This window comes from Phascolarctos cinereus, unplaced genomic scaffold (assembly GCF_003287225.1).
Source record: "Phascolarctos cinereus isolate Bilbo 61053 unplaced genomic scaffold, phaCin_HiC Scaffold_3;HRSCAF=262, whole genome shotgun sequence".
In the NCBI taxonomy this organism is placed as follows: domain Eukaryota; kingdom Metazoa; phylum Chordata; class Mammalia; order Diprotodontia; family Phascolarctidae; genus Phascolarctos; species Phascolarctos cinereus.
In genome coordinates this window covers 100,293,466-100,316,707 of record NW_027555736.1, presented here as the reverse complement: position 1 = coordinate 100,316,707, position 23,242 = coordinate 100,293,466, and the positions used below count along the sequence as shown (strand labels likewise).

The 23,242-nt window shown below is 41.7% G+C and overlaps 1 protein-coding gene across 1 annotated transcript in view; it reads left to right on the top strand.

Annotated features, from left to right (window-relative positions):
* RBM20 (RNA binding motif protein 20) overlaps positions 1-17,807 on the top strand; it is a 239,187-nt gene extending 221,380 nt beyond the window's left edge. Inside the window, exons 12-14 of the mRNA XM_020988006.2 lie at positions 1,234-1,368; positions 9,835-9,956; positions 14,526-17,807. Coding sequence (XP_020843665.2) covers positions 1,234-1,368; positions 9,835-9,956; positions 14,526-14,642 — 374 coding nt within the window. The 3' untranslated portion in view covers positions 14,643-17,807. The remainder of the gene's footprint in view (positions 1-1,233; positions 1,369-9,834; positions 9,957-14,525) is intronic.
* The last annotated feature ends 5,435 nt before the right edge of the window (positions 17,808-23,242 follow it).

The following is a 23,242-nucleotide window of genomic DNA, read 5'->3' as shown; positions in this document are numbered from 1 at the left end:
GGACCCTGGGCGAGTCACTTAAACCTCTATTTGCCTCAATTTCCTCATCATTAAAATGGGGATAACAACAGCACCTACCTTTCAGGGTCATCCTAAGGATCAAATGAGATAATATTGGCAAAACACTTAGCACAGTGTCTCACACATATAAATGTTAGCTATTTATTATTATTACTCTGACTCAAAATCAGTGATGCATGTTCTATGAGGTGACGGATGCAGTATGACTGTGCAGGACCCTGCCATGTCATAAAGTTTGTTCTAAAATAGATTGAGCCTCATCTTACCTGCAATGCAAAGTTGTAAGCATCAAGAGATATTAAATGAAAACCAGAAGCCAAAAAGGGGAGAAAGAATATTCCTTAAAAAAATCTGTAGTGATTCTAGCTAAAGATGCATTGTAAAGCAGCCAGTTAGCATCCAGAAGACTAATGTAAGGCTTTAGTGTATGAAGGAAGACTGTCATAATAGAACCAGGCAGTAAAAATCCTCCCAATCCATCACTCGCTGCTTCTATTCTGCCTGGTGGAATAGGAGAGCCAGGTCAGAATATGGCATTCCAGGCACTCTGAAGGTCATTCCAAACTGTTCTTTTGAATCTCTGTGGAGACCACTACTCAGTGGCCTTTCTGTTGCCTCAGAAAACCTGTGGTACGGCCTTGAATAAAGGAGGGGCAGGCTTCCTTTGCCTGGACCCTCCTTTACTCTGTCAGCATAGGCCTGAACGTGTCTTTGGCATGATTGGCTCGTTATCTTATATAGCATTTAGAGGTCATCTTTAGAAATAATGCTTGACAGGTTTGGGGCAAGAATGTCATTGCCCTTCTTGCCACGGTTAAATGTGGGGACATGACAATGGTCTTTTACCCTCTTCATTGCTTGCAAAGAGGGGGATCATACTGAATTATGCTATGGGTGTGTTGACTCTTCCATTTGATATCAGTAGACTGCTCCAGACAGAGCTTTAAACAGCCCTCTCTCCTTGACAAACCGAATGAAAAGATATGCCAAGATTGTAATGTGTATGCTGTTGTTTTGGGGGTGGGGGTGGGGAAGGGATCTTAGTCAAGGTGCTTTGGTTCTAAATTGCAATCATTTGCCAGGTTCCATGTGATTTAGCAGCCCAGGTGACCATTGGTCAGTCACCCAGTGTACAGGATATAGATAAATCGCAGGGATTTTTCATGGCATGATATGTTTTGTGAATTACCCATATTTACTTATATTTTCCAGAAAACTCCAGATTCACAGAAATCCCGTCCTTGGAAATGAGCTCATTAGCCTATAGTGAGATGGAGACAAAACAGCCTCATCCATTGCCTTCCTGGGAACCAGAGGATGTGTTCAGTGAACTTAGCATTCCTCTTGGTAGGTTGCATACAGGGCTCCTCCTTGGTAGGTGATGATGTAAGCTGGAAGTTTCAGGCTAACATCTAAGGGCACCTTGAGCAATCCTTTACATCTTTGGCAACAACCTGGGTTTATAAGGTGACATTTAGCATTGCTTGTGTTTTTCATCTCCTGATGATGGAGGAGACACTTCATGGGAACAAGCTGTTAGAAACTAAGAACTCCTGTGAGCCAGGGCTAAGAGGTCTCTCCTTTCAGAAGTCAGTGCTTTCATTCCTAAGGAAACCAAGGGAGTGAATTTAGATCTTCAGGCGGAAGAGAGGGGATCTTCAACTTCAGCAAAGAAAGCAGGACACAGACTCCTAGCTGATATTTCCCATATGCAAATAGAGAAGGCTGAGGGAACAATCTCTTCAGAGGGAGATAGCCTGGTAAGGTGGGAGGAACTTGGATTATGCATGAGTCAGGAGACATAGGTCCTAATCCTGTCCCCTACTACTCCTTTCTACTAACTCTGTAGAAAGTCACCTCCTTTTCTAGGTCTCAGTCTCCTCATCTCTAAAACAAGGAGCCTGGAATAGATTATCTCTAGGGTCCTTTTAAGACCTAAAATCTAGTAACATATAAATAGTGTTGCTGATATAATTTCAGGCAGAAATAGGAAAAATATCACAAAAAGCATTCTTAAAAAGGCAATGCAATAAATGCAAATAATGAAGTCACTACCTATGGAATAGTGACAGCTTGGTCAAGATGGGGAGCTGCCTGGCTAACACGGCAAGATTCCTACCTTTTGTTGATTTAAAAAATGCTTTGCTCTTGTTTTTTTCTTCCCTCAATCATGCCATTTTGATTGTGTTGGGTTCAGTAAAAGAATCATCTTCTGTTTCTTACTCACTTTGAAGAGGTCAGTTTGCTACCAGCCATTGGAAAGAGGATTTGTCATTAAAGGACTTCAGTTTGAAGCCTACTTTTATACTGTATGAAAGTCACTTCAATGGGCCTTAGTTTCCTCACATGTCAAATAAGAAGTTTGGGCAGGGGTGGGGAACCTGTGGACTCTAGACCACATGTGGCCCTTTAGGTCCTCAACTGCAGCCCTTTGACTAAATCCAAACTTCACAAAACAAATCCCTTAGGGATTTGTTCTATAAAACTTTTAGTCAGTGAAAAGGCCCCACCCAAGGACCTAGAAGGCCACATATAGACTAGAGGCCACAGGTTCCCCACCCCAGATGATCTCTAAGATTCCTTCCAGCCATAAATCCTAGGATCTATAAGGCAAAACAAAAACAGATTTAAAAAAAAAAAAGAATACCATTCTGAACTCAAAGTATTTCAAGATGGTAGCCTCTGCCCCTAGTTCTGAATAGTGGAGCTTCTAGCTATGGATGTCAGATTTTGGGAGGGGGTGGAAAGGATTCCAGGGAATTCATTTATTCAGCAATATCTATTGAACATAATATTGTGCTAAGCACTAGGGGGAAGAGGGGTGGGAATGTCATCACAAAGTGGATCATACAGTCTTCGATGGAGCTTGGGAAGTCTAGTTAGGAAGAAAAAACATAAGTACATGAAAAGTTAAGAAGTAATACCCCTGGTTACCTGTGTGTAGGTTGTGCTTTTGAAAGTACTTTCTCATCCATTGTTTGATAGTTACCTTGATAGATGAGGATATTCAGGCTCAGAAAAAGTAAAATGACTTACCCAGGATCACACAGCAAATGAAGATTCCTAAAAGTTAATACACTATTCTTTTCACTTAATTCTACCAGCCTGCCTCCTCTATTTCTTCATAGGCAGAGAGAAGAATAAGTCTTGTGGGAGGTGGGATTAAAAGTCACGTGTTCTTTGGGGATCAGTGGTGTCAGGGAAATACAACAGCAGCCTGTGGTCTGGCCTGGTTCCCCAGTAAAGTAGAGGAAAGCAGAAACACTGGGGACTAGTGAAAGGGCCCAACATGGGGGAAGGCTCCACCACTTTACTGTCAGCTCTGTTCTGGTTGAGGCATGCCAGCAAGAACTGTCATAGTCTGGCACTTCCTAACTGGCAGAAGCTCAATCCCCAAATGCTTATATTCTCAATTCAGTGGCAGGTTTATTACTATGACTAACATATAATTACCTTCATTCAGGAGCTGTTATTGGACAGTGAATGCAGTTTTAATTATTTCAGTTAATACAGACTGAAAATGGAAGAAAGAGCAGCCCCATATGTGCTTCTCTATACTTTATATAACTGGCTCTTATTGTGATAATGCCCTTGTATATTGCTAACTTAGCTTCTTTATAGACATTTCCAATGCGTCACAAAGCAATCATGTTTACATCTATAATGCCTACAGCCAACTCGCAATTATGCAGAGGGTGAATTACATACAGTTAGACTATTCTCCACACCCCATGCTTCTTTCCTTTCCCTCAGCTTCCTTCTCAGGGCCATCTCATCACTCAGTAGTGCTGGCACAGGTGGGCAGGGCAAGAGAAATAAGCTATCCAACTCACATTACCCCATTAGGCACCTTGGCTGTGGTGAAAGGGTGGGTGTGGAAGGAGACAAGTTGAGGTTAGCAAGACTGATTCCTGCCAGTATTAGTGGGGGGAGTTCCATAGACTAAAGTTATCTGTGAATTATCTCCAAAAAAAAAGTTGACTCTATTGCTTAGGTGCTACAAATCAACAAATGTCTTCTGCATACCATTTTTTAGTAAGACTCAGTCATGGGGGCTCTGAGAGACATAAAATGACAAATAAGACATAGTACCTAATCCTGGGCAGATAGGAAGGGAGGGGGGGAGGGAGAAAGAAAGAAAGAAAGAAAGAAAGAAAGAAAGAAAGAAAGAAAGAAGAAAGAAAGAAGAAAGAAAGAAAGAAAGAAAGAAAGAAAGAAAGGGAGAGAGGGAGGGAGAGAGGGAGGGAGGAAGAGAGGAAGGAAGGAAGGAAGGAAGGAAGGAAGGAAGGAAGGAAGAAGGAAGAAGGAAGGAAGAAAAAAAAAGAAAGAAAGAAAGAAAGAAGAAAGAAAGAAGAAAGAAAGAAAGAAGAGAGGAAGGGAGAGAGGGAGGGAGGAAGAGAGGAAGGAAGGAAGGAAGGAAGGAAGGAAGGAAGGAAGGAAGGAAGGAAGGAAGAAAAAGAAAGAAAGAAAAAAGAAGAAAGAAAAGAGAGGAAGGGAGAGGGAGGGAGAGAGAGGAAGGAGAAGGAAGGAAGGAAGGAAGGAAGGAAGGAAGGAAGGAAGGAAGGGAAGAAAAAGAAGAAGAGAAGAAGAGAAGAAAGAAGAAAGAAAGAAAGAAGAAAGAAGGAAGGAAGGAAGGAAGGGAGAGAGGGAGGGAAGAAGAGAGGGAGAGGAGGAAGGAAGGAAGGAAGGAAGAGGAAGAAGGAAGGAAGGAAAGGAAGAAGAAAAAAGAGAAAGAAAGAAAGAAAGAAGAGAAAGAAAAAAGAAAGAAGAAAGAAAGAAAGAAAGAAGAAAGAAAGAAAGAAGGAAGAAGAAGAAAGAAAGAAAGAAAAAGAAAGAAAGAAAGAAAGAAAGAAAGAAAGAAAGAAGGTTAGTTGTTAAGCAGATACTACAATATGTGCCAAGCATTGTGCTAAGTGCTAGGAATACAAATATAAAAGAGATAGTCCTTCCCTTCATGGAACATGAGTTTGAATGGATAAGCCAATACATATTGGGGAGTGGTGGCCAAGGAAGGGAATTTTGTTTAAGGAAGTCACAAGGGCAGTTAGTGGAGCCAGAAGGACATGCCCTCAGGCATGCCCTTTCCAGAAATAATGTCAGTGTTGTTTTGATTACTGTTCCCAGGTAGAAAAGGGGATGAGTCTGCCTGTCTTGTAGCATAATAGGAAGATAACAGTAAAGCTTGGTTAGGTAAGTGGGGCCAGGCAGACATGCTTAGCTCTAAACAATCTGGGTGATGTGACCTGCGGCAGGACCTGGAAGTCTTCCTGAGAGGGTGCAGAGGTTTAACTAACAATAGCAGTCAATATGCTAAGTGCTCAATGAGCAGTGGTAAATACTGTAGGGATTCCTAAGGGAGAGCTTCAGGTGTATTTGGTTGGCCAGGAAGACTTGCTGGAGCATGAAACTTGGAGCTGAGCCTTAGCCTAGGACTCAGGTAAGCCCAGAGCAGGAGCAGGAGCACTGGGGCAAGGGAAATGGTTTTAGTGTAGATTAGGAGGCTGGAGTGAATATAACAATAGTAATAATAATAATAATAATAATAATAATAATAATAATAATAATAATACAGTGCTTTGTAACTACACATCATGTTACTTACATGATCTCATTTGAGCTTCCCCAAAAAGGAGGCAGAGCAGGTGTATTTATAATGAGTAGTTTCAGATGTAAATGGAAAGTAATGGAGAACCAGGGGATTTGATATTGTGTCCTCTGTGTGACTTTGGGCAGGTAGCTTCACCCTTTAGAGCAGGAGTGGGGAACCTGCAGCCTCAAGGCCCACTTCAAAGCATCAAAATCATCTGCAAAACAAAAATAATAATCCTAGTACCCACTACCTCATGGGACTGTTGTGAGGAAAACCATCAAGTAGTTATTATTTGTGACTTGTCCAAAGTCTCTCGGCAAGCAAATAACGAAGGCAGGACTCTGGTCAATAATTCATCAACAAGCATTTATTCAATGTCTACTTTGTGCCAGGTCCTGGACTAGGCACAGGGGATACAAATATATAAATAAAAAGAGCTCACATTTGATAGGAGGCAAGAATAGTTACACATATAACTATGTAGGTAATAAATGCAAGGTAATTTTGCTGGGTAGACAAACTAGCAACTGGCCACACGTAGGAGATGGTGTTTGAATTGAGGTTTGAAAGAAACAAGGGATTCTGAAGTTTGCATCTGATCTTCAAGGTCATAGGGAGAAACTGGAGTTTACATATCAGGTGAGAGACATTGTAAGGCCTGTGCTTTAGGGATGTCACTTTGGAAGCTGCGGGGATAATAGATTAGAGAGAGGAGAAATCCAGACCTTTTCCAGAGGAGTGCTTCTTACTGATTGGGAGGGGAGGCCACCGGAGCCAAGTCCAGTTGAGATGGATTATGTATGTAGGAAAGGGAGTAGGAGATCTTCAAATGCACATTCTATCTGAAAGCCCTGAGGCTTCATTTGGGGTGCCACCCAGCTGTGATGCAGAGATGACAGGGGCGGGAGAGAAAGAGATGAGGTGTGCTTCTGAATGCCTACTTTTCCTATCTCTTAGAGGATGATAATAATGAACAAAAAATAATAATGAACAAGAAAACAAATGCTTGGTGAATTGAGCTGGTGTGTGTCTGGCTATATGCTGCTGCCTAATAGAAATGATTTTAGATTGTTTGCTGTATTTTGTACTAGCCCTCCTTTTGTTTAGATGAGATGTGAGTGGGTATGTGATGATAGCTTCATCACATCTTATCTCTCTGGCCCCTCTCCCCTCTGGGACCCACCTAAGCGCTGCCACAAATGAAGCTTCAGGTCTTTCCAATAGAATGTGCTTTTAAAGATCTCCCGCTGCTTTCCCACATGCACCATCTGTCCCAACCAGACTTTGGAGGAAAAGCTCAGTACAACCTTGCAGAGAATAATGAACAAATATCTCAGATTTACCAGTCACTTGTCACCTACCTAGGGGGTAAAGCTGAACCTGGGGCTATACAAACCTGTGCATCACTGCTTCCTAAACCCCTCCATTTTCTGTGGGTTATGTAGTTGGGGGTGGCAAGGGCTGTGGGAGAGAGATGAGAGAGACAGAGAGAGATAGAGACAGAGACAGAGATAGACAGAAACAGACAGACAGAGAGAGACAGAAACAGAGGGCCAAAGAGCAAGAGAATAAGTCAGTCTATTTTGGATGAAAGTGTACAAGTGCATGATTTCTCAGTTGACTTACCTGATGGGGAGATGAGAGAAAGGTATTTCTACCGTTAGGAAGAGCATTATCAGTACTGCTTACAGATGTCTGTGTTGAGGCCATGGTAATAGTGGGAAATGTCAGGGAGAATCAGTTCAGCTGACCATTTCCCTGGCAGTCACCAACCCAAAATGCAGACAGAGATAGCACCAGGGTTTTGCACATAGGTGACTGAGTGAATGCTAGTGATACCATCAGAGATAGGGGAGTTGAAGGAGGACATGATTTAGAGATGACAATAAATTCTTTTTGGACGTAAATGATTTTGGAATGGCCCCAGCATATAAGAATATAAACCCTGGGTGGGGAGGATGGTTAAAAATGCAGGGTTGATATTGGGGATAGAGGTGTAGATTCTTACCCATTAAGCCATCTCATAAACTGAGATTGCCAAGGAAGAAAAGTGCAGAGCCAGCAGAAAAGGTGAAGATAGGATCTTAAGGAAGACGCCACCCTAAGCCATCAGGAAGATAAAAAGGACCCAGCAAAAAGCTAGAGAGGAGTGGGCATAGAGATAGCAGTAATAGCTGACATTTGTATAGCAGTTGTGATCTGCAAGTAGCTTTTACATATTTTATCTGATCCTCACAACAACCTTGTGAGATAGGTGCCATTATTATTACCCCCATTTTACAAATAAGTGAGGCTGAGGTTAAGTGATTTGCCCACAATCACACAGCTAGTAAGTGTCTGAGGCAAGGTTTGAACACAGGTTTTCCTGACTCCAAGCACAGTACTATAACCACTGTGCCCCTTCTCTGCTGTGGGGGAATCACAAAGGACAAAGACATATGTTTTACTCTCTAGTGTTTTCCCTTTCCTATCTGACTCCAAAGGGTAAATGCTAATTTTGAAGTGGAAAAAAGATTAACTTGCTAATGGCAAGCCTGGAATTCTTATCTATTTCAGGGGGCGCTGAGATATACTGACAATCTTTCCTGCTTGGATGAGCAGGAGAACAGTCATTTCAAGCCCTCCATAACTTGTGCACTGTGTACAGCTGTTTAGCAGCTGACTTAGAACCATTTCAGTTTTGGATAACTTCCTTCCTGGTGCCAAGAGACTCCAGAAGCTATGTCCTATGGATGATCTTCTTGCCACCAATACTCATTTTCTACTCTATATAGTCATGGAGAATGATGTGTCTCAGGTCCTGAAGATGAAAGGTTGGAGATAATAGGGATGAAAAACGGGTGTCCTCTGATGGCTGGAGAGGTTTCTTTCCTGAAACTGGAATAGCCACAGCCATGAAGGCAGACCTAGGGAGTTTACCAACCCTTATACTTGTATACTATGTTATAATTTTTTAGAACCTCTCAGATATGTACTAGAACCCAATTCTCCTGACTCTAAGCCCAAGGCTCTTTCTACCATTTCCTTATAATAGTGTTTATTATGGCAGGATGTATAGAGAGTTTAATTTCGTGGTTGTGTGACCTTGGACAAGTTCCTTAAATTTTTTCAGACTCATGTAGATAGAACACTGGACCTGGAGTCAGAAAGACCTGAGTTTACATCCTGTCATAGACACACTTAACTAGCTTGAGACCTTGGGCAGATCATTTGACCAATGTCAGCCTTGGTTTCCTAATTTATAAAGTGGGGATCATAATAGCATTTACCTCCCAGGATTGTTGTGAGGATAAAGGTATAATATAAGTGTATACTGTAAGTGAAAATGTATACTATTACAAATATGTATTTCTAATGTGTTTTGCCAATCTTTAAAGCTCTCTGTAAATGCTAGCTATTATTATTAGGCAAACTCTGGACTTGTAGTTTAGTGTTCATTTCCACCCATCCACTGCTTTCATAATTTCACATTCACTGAGCACCTACTATGTGCAGACTATATAGGTGTTACAGGGAATAAATGTGACTCAATCTTTCCCTCAGTGAGCCTACAAATTAGTAAAGAAAGATAAGATAAGGTAAAGGAACAAGTGACTATAATGCCAGGAAGAGTGTAATAAGACCCTAGGAGAGGTACAAAATACCATGAGAATTAGGCAGAGGGAGAGATCATATCAGGTCAGGGGAATGAGGGAAAGCTTCTTAAAGGGGGTGGCCTTGGATAAATCACAACTTATTGAGGCCTCATTTTTTTCATCTGTAAAATGATAGTAACCCTTATGCCAGGGATGGGGAACCTGCAGCCTGAAGGCCACCTGTGGCCCTCTAGGTCCTCAAGTGTGGCCCTTTGACTGAATCCAAACTTCACAGAACAAATCCTCTTAATTAAAGGATTTGTTCTGTAAAACTTGGACTCAGTCAAAAGGCTGCCCCCAAGGACCTAGAAAGCCACATGTGGCCTCAAAGCTGCAGGTTCCCCACCCCTACCCTATGCTATCTACCTCACATGTGAGGATTAAGTAAAATTATGAATGTAAAAGTATGCAGTTTGCAGATTCGAAAGCATTATACAAACATGAATTATCCTTGTTTTTCCTAGGGATATACCAAAACTTGCCCAGACCCTGGCCAGGCCCAAGTCGGTCATTGTCCTCAAAGGCATTGGGGACAAGGAGAGAGTCTGCCATATTTCTAACATTATTTCCTTCCCCATTCTTGGACAGGAGTAGAGTTTGTGGTGCCCAGGACGGGGTTTTATTGCAAGTTGTGTGGTCTTTTCTACACTAATGAGGAGACAGCAAAGACAAGCCACTGCCGCAGTTCTATCCACTACAGAAATCTGCAGGTAAGAAAGGGGCTCTGTTGCCCTGAGAGGCACTGGCAGGACACTGTGCAGAGATCAGGGTCTCTTCCTAATGTGGTAGGGGCAGCATGCCTTCTCCCATTCCGTTTCTCCCTCTATTGTCAAAGCCTCAGGGAGCTCAGATTTACTGAGGAAAGCGAGTGTCTGCCTCAATATGCCACAAATCTCCCCAAACGTCCCAAACTGGTTCCTTGTGAAGCCGCACACGAGATTATCACAGAGATGCCCTTGATTCTAAAGGTGGTTTCTAAGGTCATCTCTGCCATCTTCTCTGCATTCCCACCCCACCTACCCCCCAATTAAATCTCAGGTTTGCTCAGTGGGAAATCATTAGCGTCATGACATTTGAGTTAGAAGAATAATAGTTTATTGAATTGAGCGCCTTCATTTTACTGATGAGGAAGCTGAGGCCCAGAGAAGATTTTTCCCAAGGCCACAGATAGTAAAGAACAAAGGTGGGATTCAGACCCAAGCCTTCTGATTCCAAATGTAGTGTTTTCTACCCTACACTAGGGAGTAAGTTATTCCAGGTTGGACAGGGGATTATGACATTAAAATTCATTGCCAACAATTCCTACAGAATTCTGCAGGCCCCAAAATGCCAAGTCAATTCATTTGTTCAGCTCTAAGTTAGCAGCTAGCTACAAGACTCCTAGCAAGTTACCTTCTTCCTTTTCCAACAGGTAAGGAAAGTATTTATAGGTTAGAAAACAGTCATAATTAAAACACAGGCCTTTTTCACAAATTAGAAGGAGTATGACATATTTGATCATCACAACAATCAAAGTAACTTCTTTATGGCAAGGCAGGAGGAGGGGAGATGAAAATAGTCGGAGCCCTTGAGGCAAAAGAGAGAAAGCAGAAGATCCCTTGAGAGAATGTGTGATATCATAGAAAGAGTACTAGATTAGGAGTCAAGAGAAACATAGATTTAAATGCTGTCTATGCTGTTATATGACGCTAGGCAAGTCATTTAATCTTTCTAAGCCTCAGTTTTCTAATCAGTAAAATAGGAAGATGGGAATACCCACATCACTGTTTTGAGCAACAATTCTCAAAGTGTGGTCCACGATCACCTGTAAGTTTTCAAGACCCTTTTAGGGGGCCTACAAGGTCAAAACTATTTTTATAATAATACTAAGATGTTTTAATTTCTAAGGTAGTAAACATTGATAGATTTAACACACATAAACAAAAGCTCTTTGGGAGAGGGTCTTTGATGTTTTTAAAAGTATAAAGAAGTCCCAAGACAAAAAAGTTTGAAAACCACTGGTTTTGAGGATCAAATGAGATGATGTATGTAAAGTGCTTTGCCAACCCTAAATTAGGTCTATGTATATTGTCAGTAAAAATTAATATTATTCATTGTTCAGTTTCCACAAAACAATTCACTAAAGTATTTACAATTTCATTAGCACCAGAATCTTAGGTTGTCAGATGAGACTTTAAAGTCCTATCTGGCCTACCTATATATTTCTGCTTAATAATCATGCTGTGTTCTCTTTTCCGAAAAGCTGGCTTCTGATGTTGGCTGGAGCAGTCCCCTGTTACACCTCTTTAGACAAAAGCAGTCTGTGTCAGAGGCCAGAAAGCTCTAGAGCCACAGGATACCTGTAGCTGTTTGTACTCCAGAGGACTTGGGTTATGTGATCTCATCAAAGGCATCACTATTGACCTGGGGGCAGCTTACCCTAATTGCAGGTCAAGTACCAAGGACAATGTTAATAGCTTTCTGAGTTTTGGCCAAGTGACCATCGGTGTCATAGTTTGTGAAGGGCTATTTGATCCCTGTCCAAAAACCTGAAGTAATTTGTCATCTTAGTTTCATTCCTGAAAATTGCTGCTTTAAAGTTAAGGGATCTCCAGGGCTCTAGTAAACTATAAGCTTCATGAGGGCAGGAATTATTTCTTCTCTAAAATCTGAATATCCCTCAGTAACTGAGTACAGTGCTTTTCGCAGAGCAGTTGATCAGCAAGGGTTTTTACAAATAAGTGGGTAAATGAATGAATGGTGCCAAAGCCCTGCTGCCCAGCCCAAGCCTCCTTTATGGGCAGGGACAGTTTATGGTTATAGCCTGTCTCAGTTGAATTGAACTGGATAGTTCATGTTAGTAATCTTCTCAAAATACATCTGTCCCCCCCACCCCCATTCCTTGACTCTACCTCCAAAAGATGTGGCAGTCTAACTCTGACCACAGGACTGTTTACCCAAGTAGTATAGCCATCTTTCCAAAGCAATCTAGAGAAATTCTTATGCTACTGGACCCCTGGGCAGATTTTTAACAGAGAAGTGGGGTGGGGGTGAGGAGGGGACATGAGCCCCTGGAATTTACTAAAATGTTCAGCTCTGATTCACTATAGGTTAGATTCCTCTTTCAAAGCCACTCGAGCATCTGTCTCAGCCCCCCTAGAGACTTTTCTTTTGCTGCCATTTTCAGGATATTTTCTGTGTAGTCTTGCTACCCTTTCAGCCCCCCCAGATTGCATGTGTGACACACTGCAAGGCAGAGGAACAGCTGTCAGTTCTTTCCTCGCTTAGAGCAAGACAGGTTGTGATTAGCCCTGGCCTCCTCCTTTTGCAGCAGGGAGTCTACGTGCAATATAATGCTGGTACTAATAGAGGAGGAAAGGAGGATGGGGAATAGCCATGCCCTGATCAATAAAAAACCACTGGGTAGTGAGGCAAGGCAGGTGTTACTTCATCCTTTCAGTGGTCGCTAGGAATACAGATATAAGCAGAAAGAAATGCAGTTCCTGCCCTCAAAGAGCTTACATTTTAATGAGGGAAGACAACACATAGATGGAAGCTGTCAAGGTTAGGGGTGGTAGTGGAGAGGGGGAGGGAGTACCCACACAGCGGCATGGTGGAGTCAGGAGAGCAAGCTGGAGAGGAATGAAGATATGACTGGCCTGGGCATCTTCCTTAAAATGAAAGTCCTAGGAGAAATTAGCCAGTCAGAGGAAGAGGCTACAGGGACACAGGGTACTTCCAAAGTGAGAAGTCCAAGGTGGAAGTGAACTTCTAGAGTGAAGAGGTTTCAGTGGCATAGTAGAGGAAGTCCAGAGCCATGAGTACAGCTTGGAGAAGGGCTTGGGCAGTAACAAAGGGCAGCCTAGGCCCTTCCACACAATGGAGGTACTCAGCAATGGGAGCAGGAGGTGGACCTTACTGGGGGATATTCTGGGGGTGAGAAGACTCCAGGGATTATTGGATGTTTCTAGGGACAAGATAGCAGCAGAGGCACAGTTTGGAAGTCTGCAATCCAGAAATAGGGCTGTGAGGGGAAAGAAGAAAAGACAGATGTAAGAGGTTGAATTAACCAGACTTGGAAGTGATTGGATTTAGGAAGGGGGGGGGAGAGGAAAGAGTCAAAAAATAACCAGAAAGGCAGTTGTGCCATAGGCAAAAAGAATGAAGTCTGAAGTAGGAGCCATTTTAGGGGAAAAGATAAATTCTGTTTTGTACATACAAATTTTAAAGTGTCAGTAGACCATCAAGCTGAATATGTTCTAAAGGTAGCTAGAAATTCAGATGCTGTTGATCTCTGAGGCTTCTGCAAAATAGTGTCCCTAAAATACTTCTTCTTTAAAAAAAGAAACTTTAGTAACTTCTGTTATTGTTATCTTTTGTTTCTACATTGCAGTTGTCCCTATCTCAAACAGAATTTGACCCACCCTTGTAACAAAGAAAAATAAAACAAAAACAATTTATTCATGCATGCAACATTATAATTCCCTTATACTACATGTCTCCATTTCTGTTGAAATGAAGGAAGCACGTTAACGCAGTATATTGATCTTTTGGTAAAATCATGAGCTATTGATGATGGCTGCATTGCCAGGAAGTTTGGAGGGAAAGAACTTCCCTGCTCCATCTGTTCCCTCCAGTTCCCCCTGGCATTTGAATACTTTGCTAATAAACTCTCTGTAGATTGCTGTGGTGACGTGACATCTCTCTTTGTGGTCTCTTTGTTAATAATAAAAAGTAAAGAACCGCCATTTACACAGCACCTTAAAATGTTCAAGGCATTTTACATACATTATTATTTCATTTGAGTTTAACAAGCTTGTGAGGTATTACTTGTATTATCATTCCCATTTTTTAGATGAGAAGACTGAGGCTTAAATAGGATAATTGTCTTGACCGTGCTCACACAATTAGTATCAGAAGTAGGATTTGAACCCAGATCTTCCTAATTCCAAGTTAAGCTCTCTATTCACTATGTCACAATGCCTACTAGCACTGGACTGGAAGTTATGATACCTAGGATGTAGTCTTGGATTTTCCACTTCTCAGCCACATGACTTTTTAGGCATGTACACACTCTTGGCCTCAGTTTTCATAGCTGTAAAATGGGGGAATCATGACTGTCCTGCCAATTCCCCAGAGTTACATTAAGTTTCAATTATGATGAGAATATACTTTGTAACTGTCAAGCATTGTGCGCATGTAATCTGTTATTATCGAGCACCTAGGGCAGGGCCTGGTCCAAAACAGGTGCTTGTTCAGTCATTCTCTTGGAATTGAATTTGCTTTTCCTTCCTGCACAGAAGTATTTGTCCCAGCTGGCAGAGGAAGGCCTACAGAGCAATGAACAGGGCAGCAGCCCGAAGCCAGATGACTGTGGCATCGGAATTGTGCCCCACTTTGAGAGGAAAAAGCTCTGACCCAGTGGAAACAAGACGAGGGAGAATGAGGGATTGCCAGTGGTGCCTTGCTGATCTCCAAGACAAGACCACTGCATCTTCTCCTTCGAGATGAGGAGGGAAAGCAGAGCAAAGCAGAGGACACATTGTTTGGGTCAGGACCCAGAGAACCAGTGAAAATGCTCCCCAAACTGTTCCCACAACAAAGCAGACCTGGCACGCCCAACAGGCAGAGCTGCATGTCCTCTCTGTATGTGTGCGTGCGTGTTTCTTTCTCTGTCAAGCCCTTTTTCAAACTTTCACCTGACTCTCCTTGCGTTCTGTACCCACATCCTTTTCTTTTTCATAAAACCTGACTCCTCAGGGATTTTTAACAAGGTTTAAATTCTTGATGGGACATGATACATCAGGCCAAGAGAAGGGTGGATCATCCAGGGGAAGGGCCTCAAAGAGAAAAGTCTATGTAAAGAGACACTTGAATGAAGTAGTATTCATCTCTCTGCTTGCTGTTCGTTGCCTGGGATAGCCCAGCTAGAGTACCCGGAGCTCTAGAGTTAGAACAAACATCACCAAGAAAGGCAAGGAGTATATACTTAAGGGGCCTGATTCAATCTCCTTCATTCTCCAAATGTATGGCCAAGCCACCATTTTTAGTAACCTGTTTTTAAAGATCTTTCATTCAGTTATTTCTGAAAGTTCATTGGCTTTATGTCTTAAATTAAAATGAAGCAGACTTTGAAAGACACCCAAAAAAAACCTTTCTGAAAGCTTAGATAATTTCCCTCCAGATTAATCCTCTCCTTCTTTCTACCCCCACCCCCACCCCAGATTGAGGAGAAATGAGGGCTTGTTTTATTTTGGACAGTGGATCTGGTATAGATTCAGTTGGATTAAAATGAAGCATACACTTCCTCTGCCTCCAGCTAAAATAGCAGTTGGTGTATGTCGGGGACAAATGACTGCCATAAAGCAGTGCTTGGAGTTGGATTGAGAAACACCAAAACAATGAAACTGCCAGCCAAGATTCTGTCCTTGACTCACCCGAAGGTGCCTCCATGCTGGGGTGTCTGGGTTGCATTCTTCTGAAAAACCTCCTAACCCAATGATCTTAAGATGCCCCTTGAGCTTTGGGATCAACTGAGGAAAAAAGAGGTTGCTGAACTTAAGTCTAGGCCTGGAGGTTCCTTTGACCTAGGGCCCTTCACACCTGGATTAAGGGAGTCTGTAGCTAGTTGGTGATGATCCTGTTTGAAGTATCTTGTCATGAGGCTTTTAATAATTTGTACTCAAACTCTTTGCAGATCTGAGGTGATCAGGGGGATCATTCCTGCATTAGATAGATTTTACCTTTCTAGGCCAGACACTTGCTCAGTTTCAATGTTGTCCCTAGCCAGTGAGTCAGTTATTCCATGTGTGGTGTTTTGGTCCTGGATACTTTTTGTGAAGTTCCGAGTCCTGTGGGGGAAACCTCAGAAGGGTATGAAGTGGAGCCCAGTTCTGCCCCTAGAAGTCAAGATACTTCTGCAAAGTCGATCTCGCCTTCTTGGACCTTTAAAAGGTAGGCAGTTAAAGAAATCTTTAGAGATTCCCAGTATTTGGTCTTATCACCCCTGGCAGACATAGCATGAGAGAATTATTAATTTCTCATGATAGGTTAGAACTTGGTGGACATTTCATCGATAGGGTCTGGGTCTGAACCACTAATATAATACAAACAGCATAAACATAATAAGACTTTGGAGTATAAACTTTGAGCAAATGTTGCCAGGGAGGAGATACAGGTATTGGAAACCTGTGTGTGTATAAGAGAGGATTTCAGGTAGGCACTAAAGGAAAATAAACCAGTTTGGACATGTCCAGGTCAGGGCTTTACCAAAGCTGAGAAGCCAAATTTGTCATTAGAACATTTTAGAACCTCAGGAAGGTTGGTTTTTAAGAGATGTGAAAGGGTTTGAAGACTGGAGCTCAATCCAGACCTGTTCTCCTGTCCCCACACATCATGAATCCAGTTGCCAAAGTAGCCTGTGAACAAGGAATGCTTGTACTGTGTCCTCGGCACTAGCCGTTCCTTCCTTTCTGGGAAATATCCTGACCTCATATGTCTCTATCTTGCCATCCCAGAGAGGGGAGGGGATGCATTTCTCAGCTTTTCTAGGGTTGTGCCACTCACTGAACCAGATTGGGATAAACCTTACACTGTCACCATCAGAAAGTTGTTGCAGAGGTTCACCTTGCCCCAGAGGGCAACAGCCTACTCTTCCCCCAAAAGTAGGAAAATCCCCTGCCATCGCCTGTTCCACCTGGCAGGGTTTGCATGGAAATTTGGATTGGCTGCTTCTCCTGAGGAACTCTTAGGTCTTCCTTGCTGATAAACTGAATATGTCCATGGTGGGGGTGGAGAGTTGTTCACTAACCATGTTTCTTAAGGCTTTTATCTCTTTTACTCCATCAAGATCCTCTATTTACAAAAGATTTCAGGATATACATGTGTACATATATACATATATAATATATATTTTTATACAATACCATTGGCATGATTCTTCACCAATCTTCATAATTTGCACTTTTTATTTCTATATGTATTGAACCCAGTACAGTGTTAAAAGCAGCCCAGGCAAGTTCTTATTCTGTTTAAAAGGCGTTTTTCTGCAATGTTTGTTGATAACTTCCAAGTGTGTCCCCAAAAGGGGGCTCAAAAGTATTTACCATTTTTAGCAATACATACATTGTTCCCTAGATAAAATTTAGGCTTTAATATTACAAAGATCTGCTTTTTAAAAAATCAACCTCCCTTTCCACCCTGCCCCAAAAGAAAGCAATATTCAGTCACTGCCCCCCCTCCCCCCACAGAATTCAGCAAATAAACTGTTGGCTTGAACACTAGCTTAGTGTAGTTGTAGCATCGGGCCGGTATCATCAGGGTTTTTTACTTGTGAAATATCTGAGGCTGTGATCTGTTGAATTATACTTGAACTGGACCAGAACATATTTATTGAGCTTATAAAAATTTTGTTAATTTAAGCTTTGGCTTGTAAATGGTTGGAATTTGTTGAACTTTGTTGAGTGTCTTATGAGTTGTCACTACTTTTACTGATTCGTGTAACTGACCGCCAAGTGTTTTGAGGTGTTTCATAAAAAAATGAAAAGAAAAAAAAAGATTTTAATAAAGGTAATTTGAAAGCCTTTGAGTGAGTAATGGTATTGATGTACGTTCACAGGAACCAATTTCTAACTCACTGGGTCATGGTCAGTAAAGAGGCCATGATTGGGAGCCTTCTTATAACTGGAATGTTTGAGAAAGCTTAGGTGACTTCTTTCTGCTTATGGAAAGGAGGGCTTTGGGTCAATTCCTGTGTTAACTGCAAAGTAAATAATTTATTCAGTTAGCAAACATTCATTGAATCATAGATGTGAAAGATACTTTTATCTATTCTCCTGCTTTCAAGAGGTATAGTACCTACTCAATACTGTACAAGTAAGGATCTATTTTTTTTTCTTAAAGATCCACAAACTTTTTGTAATTCTAAAGCTAGGAGATTGCTGGAATCTTTGTAACCTTTAGCCTTGCTTAACATTTGCAATTTTTTTTCCTGATATCTGGTTTCAATTCTTCTTGCTCCATATTTGACCCACTTTTGTTCCATCCTCCATTATTACTATTCTCTGGGTACTAACCTGTCCATATACTCCAAGGTTGTTTTTAAGTCCTCCTTCAGTCTTCTCTACCCTGGCAGCATCATGCCAGTCCCTTTAACCTCACTTCTGATATCCAGTTGCCCAGCCCTTGCAGAGGTGGGGCTATGGAGAGTCTCAAGGTCACATGTGGCCTTCTAGTTCCTCAAGTGCAGCCCTTTGACTGAATGCAAACTTCACAGAACAAATCCACTTAATAAAAGTCTCTGCCTCGGGGCCCTTAGCCCTTTTGTTGACATTTCCCTTTAAGTTTTTGGAAAACATGTCCAGGCAGTATGGGCCCAAAGAGATCACCTGTAATTAAACCTGATAGCAGCTCTGGGGAGCTGGAAGATGGGAATCATCAAATCGGGTATTGTACCTCAGGCATTTCCCTGGGCGTCTCTGAGCCTGTTGTTGCTTTCCCTCTGCTAAAGTTTAGAGCCTTTCATTCAGAACCTACCATGGTGTCAAGGGATCAGGCAGAAAGCACTAACTCAATCAAACAAATAACAATGACTGGACCTAAAGAGCAGTCGTTGGTGGCCCTATGTTGATGTGGAACAAGCTCTCTAGGGCAGTGAGGGTCCTGGAGATCTGATCTTGCTAATTTGAACAAAGGCATAGATGGTGCATTTGTCTGGTCTAAACAAGACACAAAACTGGAAGTGACAGACGGCATATTGGATGACAGAGTAAGGATCCTGAAAGATCACAGTAGGTAAAACTTTGAAGTGAATATAATGAGGTGAAATTTAATAGGAATAAATGTGAACTTACACTTAGGTTCAAATCGGCTCTGTAAGTACAAGATAGGGGAAGGATGACTGGATAACTGTGGAAAATATTTAGGAGTTTTACTAGATTAGAAGTGTCACTAGTGTGTTATAGCAGCCAAAAAGAACAGATATAATCTTAAACTGCATTAAGGGAATAGCATCCAAAAATAATGGAAGGGATAGTCCTGCTTTGTTGTATTCAGTCCTGGGCACTACATTTGGTGAACGTTAGTGTTAACCTAGAAAACATGCAGAGTAAGGTAACCAGGATGATGAGAGTCTTCATAATCATGGATGGAAAGAAATGAACTGAAATAGATCCCAAAAAATTCATAGCAGAAATTTTTATGGTAGCCAAAAAAAAAAGGTAAAAAAGGTGAGTGCCCATTGCTGGGAAATGGCAGTACAAACTGTGCTATAAGAATGTGATGAAATATTATTGCACTCAAAAACTGAGAATATGAGGAATTCAGAGAAACATGAGAAGGCTTATATGGACTGATGATACTGAGTGAAGAAATCAGAACCAAGAGTAATATACACACCATAACTAAATAATGTAAAGGAAAAAATATTCAAAGGCATCAGAATTCAGATGAATTTGATGACCAGTTTGATTCTTGGGTCCTAATATGAAACATTCTTCCCATCTATTAGTGGGGAGGTGGTTTACTATAGGTAGAGACTGCTGCATATGGTGCCAGAATTGGTTGATGTATCTGTTTTGCTTAACTGTTTTTACCCTTGTTATAATGGAGGGATTCTGGAGTGAGGGGAAAGTGGAAAGTGGTTTATTTGGAAGTGATAGTGATGCAAAAAGCACCAATGTAACATTACAAAAAGAAAATAATAAGCTGAGCAGGAGTTAGCAAGGCCATGGACTGTATAACCTAGACAACAATAGTCAAACTGCACACAGACCACAGATAAAATCAAGAAGGGAAAGCCAGAAGTACAGAGGCAGCTGGGCACTGAATTTTTGTAATCCATGATTGTTGAGCTTACCTCTTCTAAACTCACTTGAGGGATTCTTCTATATTTCCCAGCAATACCTAGAGCACAGCCCATTCCAGAGTGGGTTGGTGTGGGTATCTGTCAGTCTGATTTAGCTGTGATTCTCAGCTCCTGTGATCTGTACTGATGCCATGACCCAGAAAATGTGACCTTCACCTTTATTAGTTTCACCCTGTGCCCTAGTGGTCCAAAAAGTGTCCCTCCAAGGGACACCTGTAGAAATTAGGACTCTAGAGGGGGCTTTTGAGGACCTTAAGTAAATTCTATTTTCACCATCTTTTAACTTTCTTTTGAGTTTCTCTTGAGGGCAGAGGGAAGAGGACCTCGATTATAGGGGATGTTGCAGGGACTGTCCATCAGCTCCCAGATGGGAGAGAGTCAGAGAGATTACCCCTGGGAAACACTGGGGATTATTGACCAGCAGGCACATGGAAATATCCCCCGATCCTTAGAACGTTCTCTTTCTACCTACCCAGCTGTCTTCATGCACTTGGCCTTCTCTTTCCAATTGTGTCTGTGTTCTGCACGCAGTTTGTTTACCTACTTCTGTCTAAAGGATGGACAAAGTCCATGTCCTTGTTAACACCTGCACAAGCCCATATGAGATTTGTTTTATTTTGTTTGGCTAGTATACTGTAAGTGTGCTTGTGCTAAGTTTTTTTTTTTTAAATCTTTCCATTTTTTTTCCTTCCTGATACACACCTATCTAACCACTGTTGACAAGGAGCAAAAGGAGGACAAGCCCACTATTTTAACCCCTTTGTGATACCAGCTCTCAAAAAAGGAGACTTTGCTAAGGGAAGATAATCTTTCCACCCAATATAGGTAGGGGCTGCAACCAGAAAAATGGCTGGAGTTTGCATTTCTTCATTTTTCCCTGGAGAATAATAGCCTCTTCCCCAACACCCATCCTGAAAAGCAGTCTAAGTAGGAAATTCAGATCTCTTTAGGCTTGGCTGACATTGCCTCCCAAACCTGTTTGGTGAGGAAAAACCTGGCTCCGCTGAAGGAAAAGTGCGACAGGTAGCCTGCCAGGGGAACCCAGCAAGTTGGGGCAGGGTTGAATCCAATAAAGGAGTTATAGTGGAGAGTTCCTGGGGAGCACTCAGTGCCCCCATCACTTCAGATTCCTGGGCTCTATAAAACAAAGAGAAGTGGACTATCCCAGCTAAGGGGCAAGACCTTGTGTTAACATTCAGTAGGCTGATCTAGCATCCCTTTCATCACTAACTCAATATGTGATCTTGGTAAAGTCCTTTAACCACTGAGTCTCAGTTTCCTTATTTGAAATAAGGAACTATTAATATTTTTATTACCTACCTCACAGGGTTCTACACAATTCATTAAATAGTTCTTGAAGTATCTATTATGCTGGGCACTGTGCTAAGGACTAGAGATGCAAGGAAAAAAAAACCAAAATGTAGTACCTGTCCTCAACAAGCTTACACTCTACTTAGGACGCAACATGTAAGACAGATAAATCAATATGATATAATTTGACAAGGAAGAGAGTACTGACAATGAGGGGCACCATGATAGACTTCCAAAGGAGGGGACACCTGTGATGAACCTTCAAGGAAAATAAGGGCTCTAAGAAGCAGAAAGGAAACTGGTATATATTTCCAAGCATGGAAGGGAGACAGCCTGCACAAAGCTATAGAGGCCAGAGAGGGAAAGCTGAGCTCAGGGTACAGTAGAGGGGCCAGTTTAATTGGAACACAGAGTACAGGAAAAGGCACAATGCGGGGGAAAGCTGGGAAAGGTAGGTACGTTGGGGCTAGATTGGGAAGGACTTGCAATGTCAAGCTGAGAAGAGTATTTTTTCCCAGAAGCAATAGGAAATCATTGAAGATTTTTGAGCAGGAGAATAGCATGGTCAGAGCTGTGCGTTAGGAGGGAAGGGGAAAAAAAAGAAAAAAAAACTTTACATGATAACTTGATTATGAATTTAAAAGGAATAGCAAGTTGTACATAATAGATCTGCAGTTTCATGTGCAATCACCTTTTTATTATATTATGTTATGGAAATGCTTGTTTTATTCCATAAATTAAAAATAAAAGAAATAAATGTGAAAAAAGAAAGTTATTTTGGATGATGGATTGGGAAATGTTGTTGCAAGGGAAGTGCTTTGTAAACCTTAAATGGGAGCTATTCTTGGTTATCGGTAAAATGGAGGTGGAGGTGTGGATACATCGACCAATTCCATAGGATTTTTGTGACAATAACCTAAGTTAAGAAATTAAGTTACCATATGCAAATATAAGAACAGTGGGGGTAGATTGGAGCATGAAGTGACCCAGTAGGAGTTGTTGGATCATGCTATCCTTTAGAAAAGGGCCAGAGCTCATGTCCCACCAGAATGGGCCAGGCCACATGCTCAGCTTCATGGGAAGTCCACATCTGCTACACTAGGTACCACCATTATCTGCATCAACAAAAGGCACAGTACTAAACACAGTCGTTTAGGTTGAACTCTGCCTTCACAGAGGTTACCATTTATATGTCATGGCAAATGGAACATAATAACACACAAGAAAATACATATGAATGGCAAATTTCCTCTCCCGAAGCCTTATTCCAATGTCTCAGGGTGGTATGGGGGTGACTTTGAGTTCCTTAAGGCTGACAGTATACTATAAGTTCTCATAGGTCCTGCTGAGCCAGAAAGCCTTGGAGTGTGGGCAGATTTGAGAGTATGGGCACACTTTCCTTGCTCCAAGTAGTTCTCATCTTACTCATCTTCACAAGTAAAGGGATTTGGTTTGCCCTGATATGCCAACCAAGGGTTTCCCAGGAGAATGAGTACTAGGCTCTCCTCAGCTGCCCACATTACACTGAAACATCCCACTTTCTTCTGCTTTTCCCCTTACCTGAGGGCACCATAAAGCTGCCACATCTAATTCTGCTTTAGAAGAAACTTAGTGGCACAGTGTATAGAATGCTAGACTTGGAGAGAGGAAGAACACAGTTCCTACATTGTCTCAGACTACCTGTAGGACTTTGGGCAAGCCATTTAACTTCAGTTTTCTTGTTTGTAAAATGGTGCTAATAACTATTTCACGGAGTTTTGGGGAGATCAAATGAGAGAATCCAAATAGATAAAGTACCTGACAAACTTTAAAGTGCAATGTAAATAGTAACTATTTAAAAAT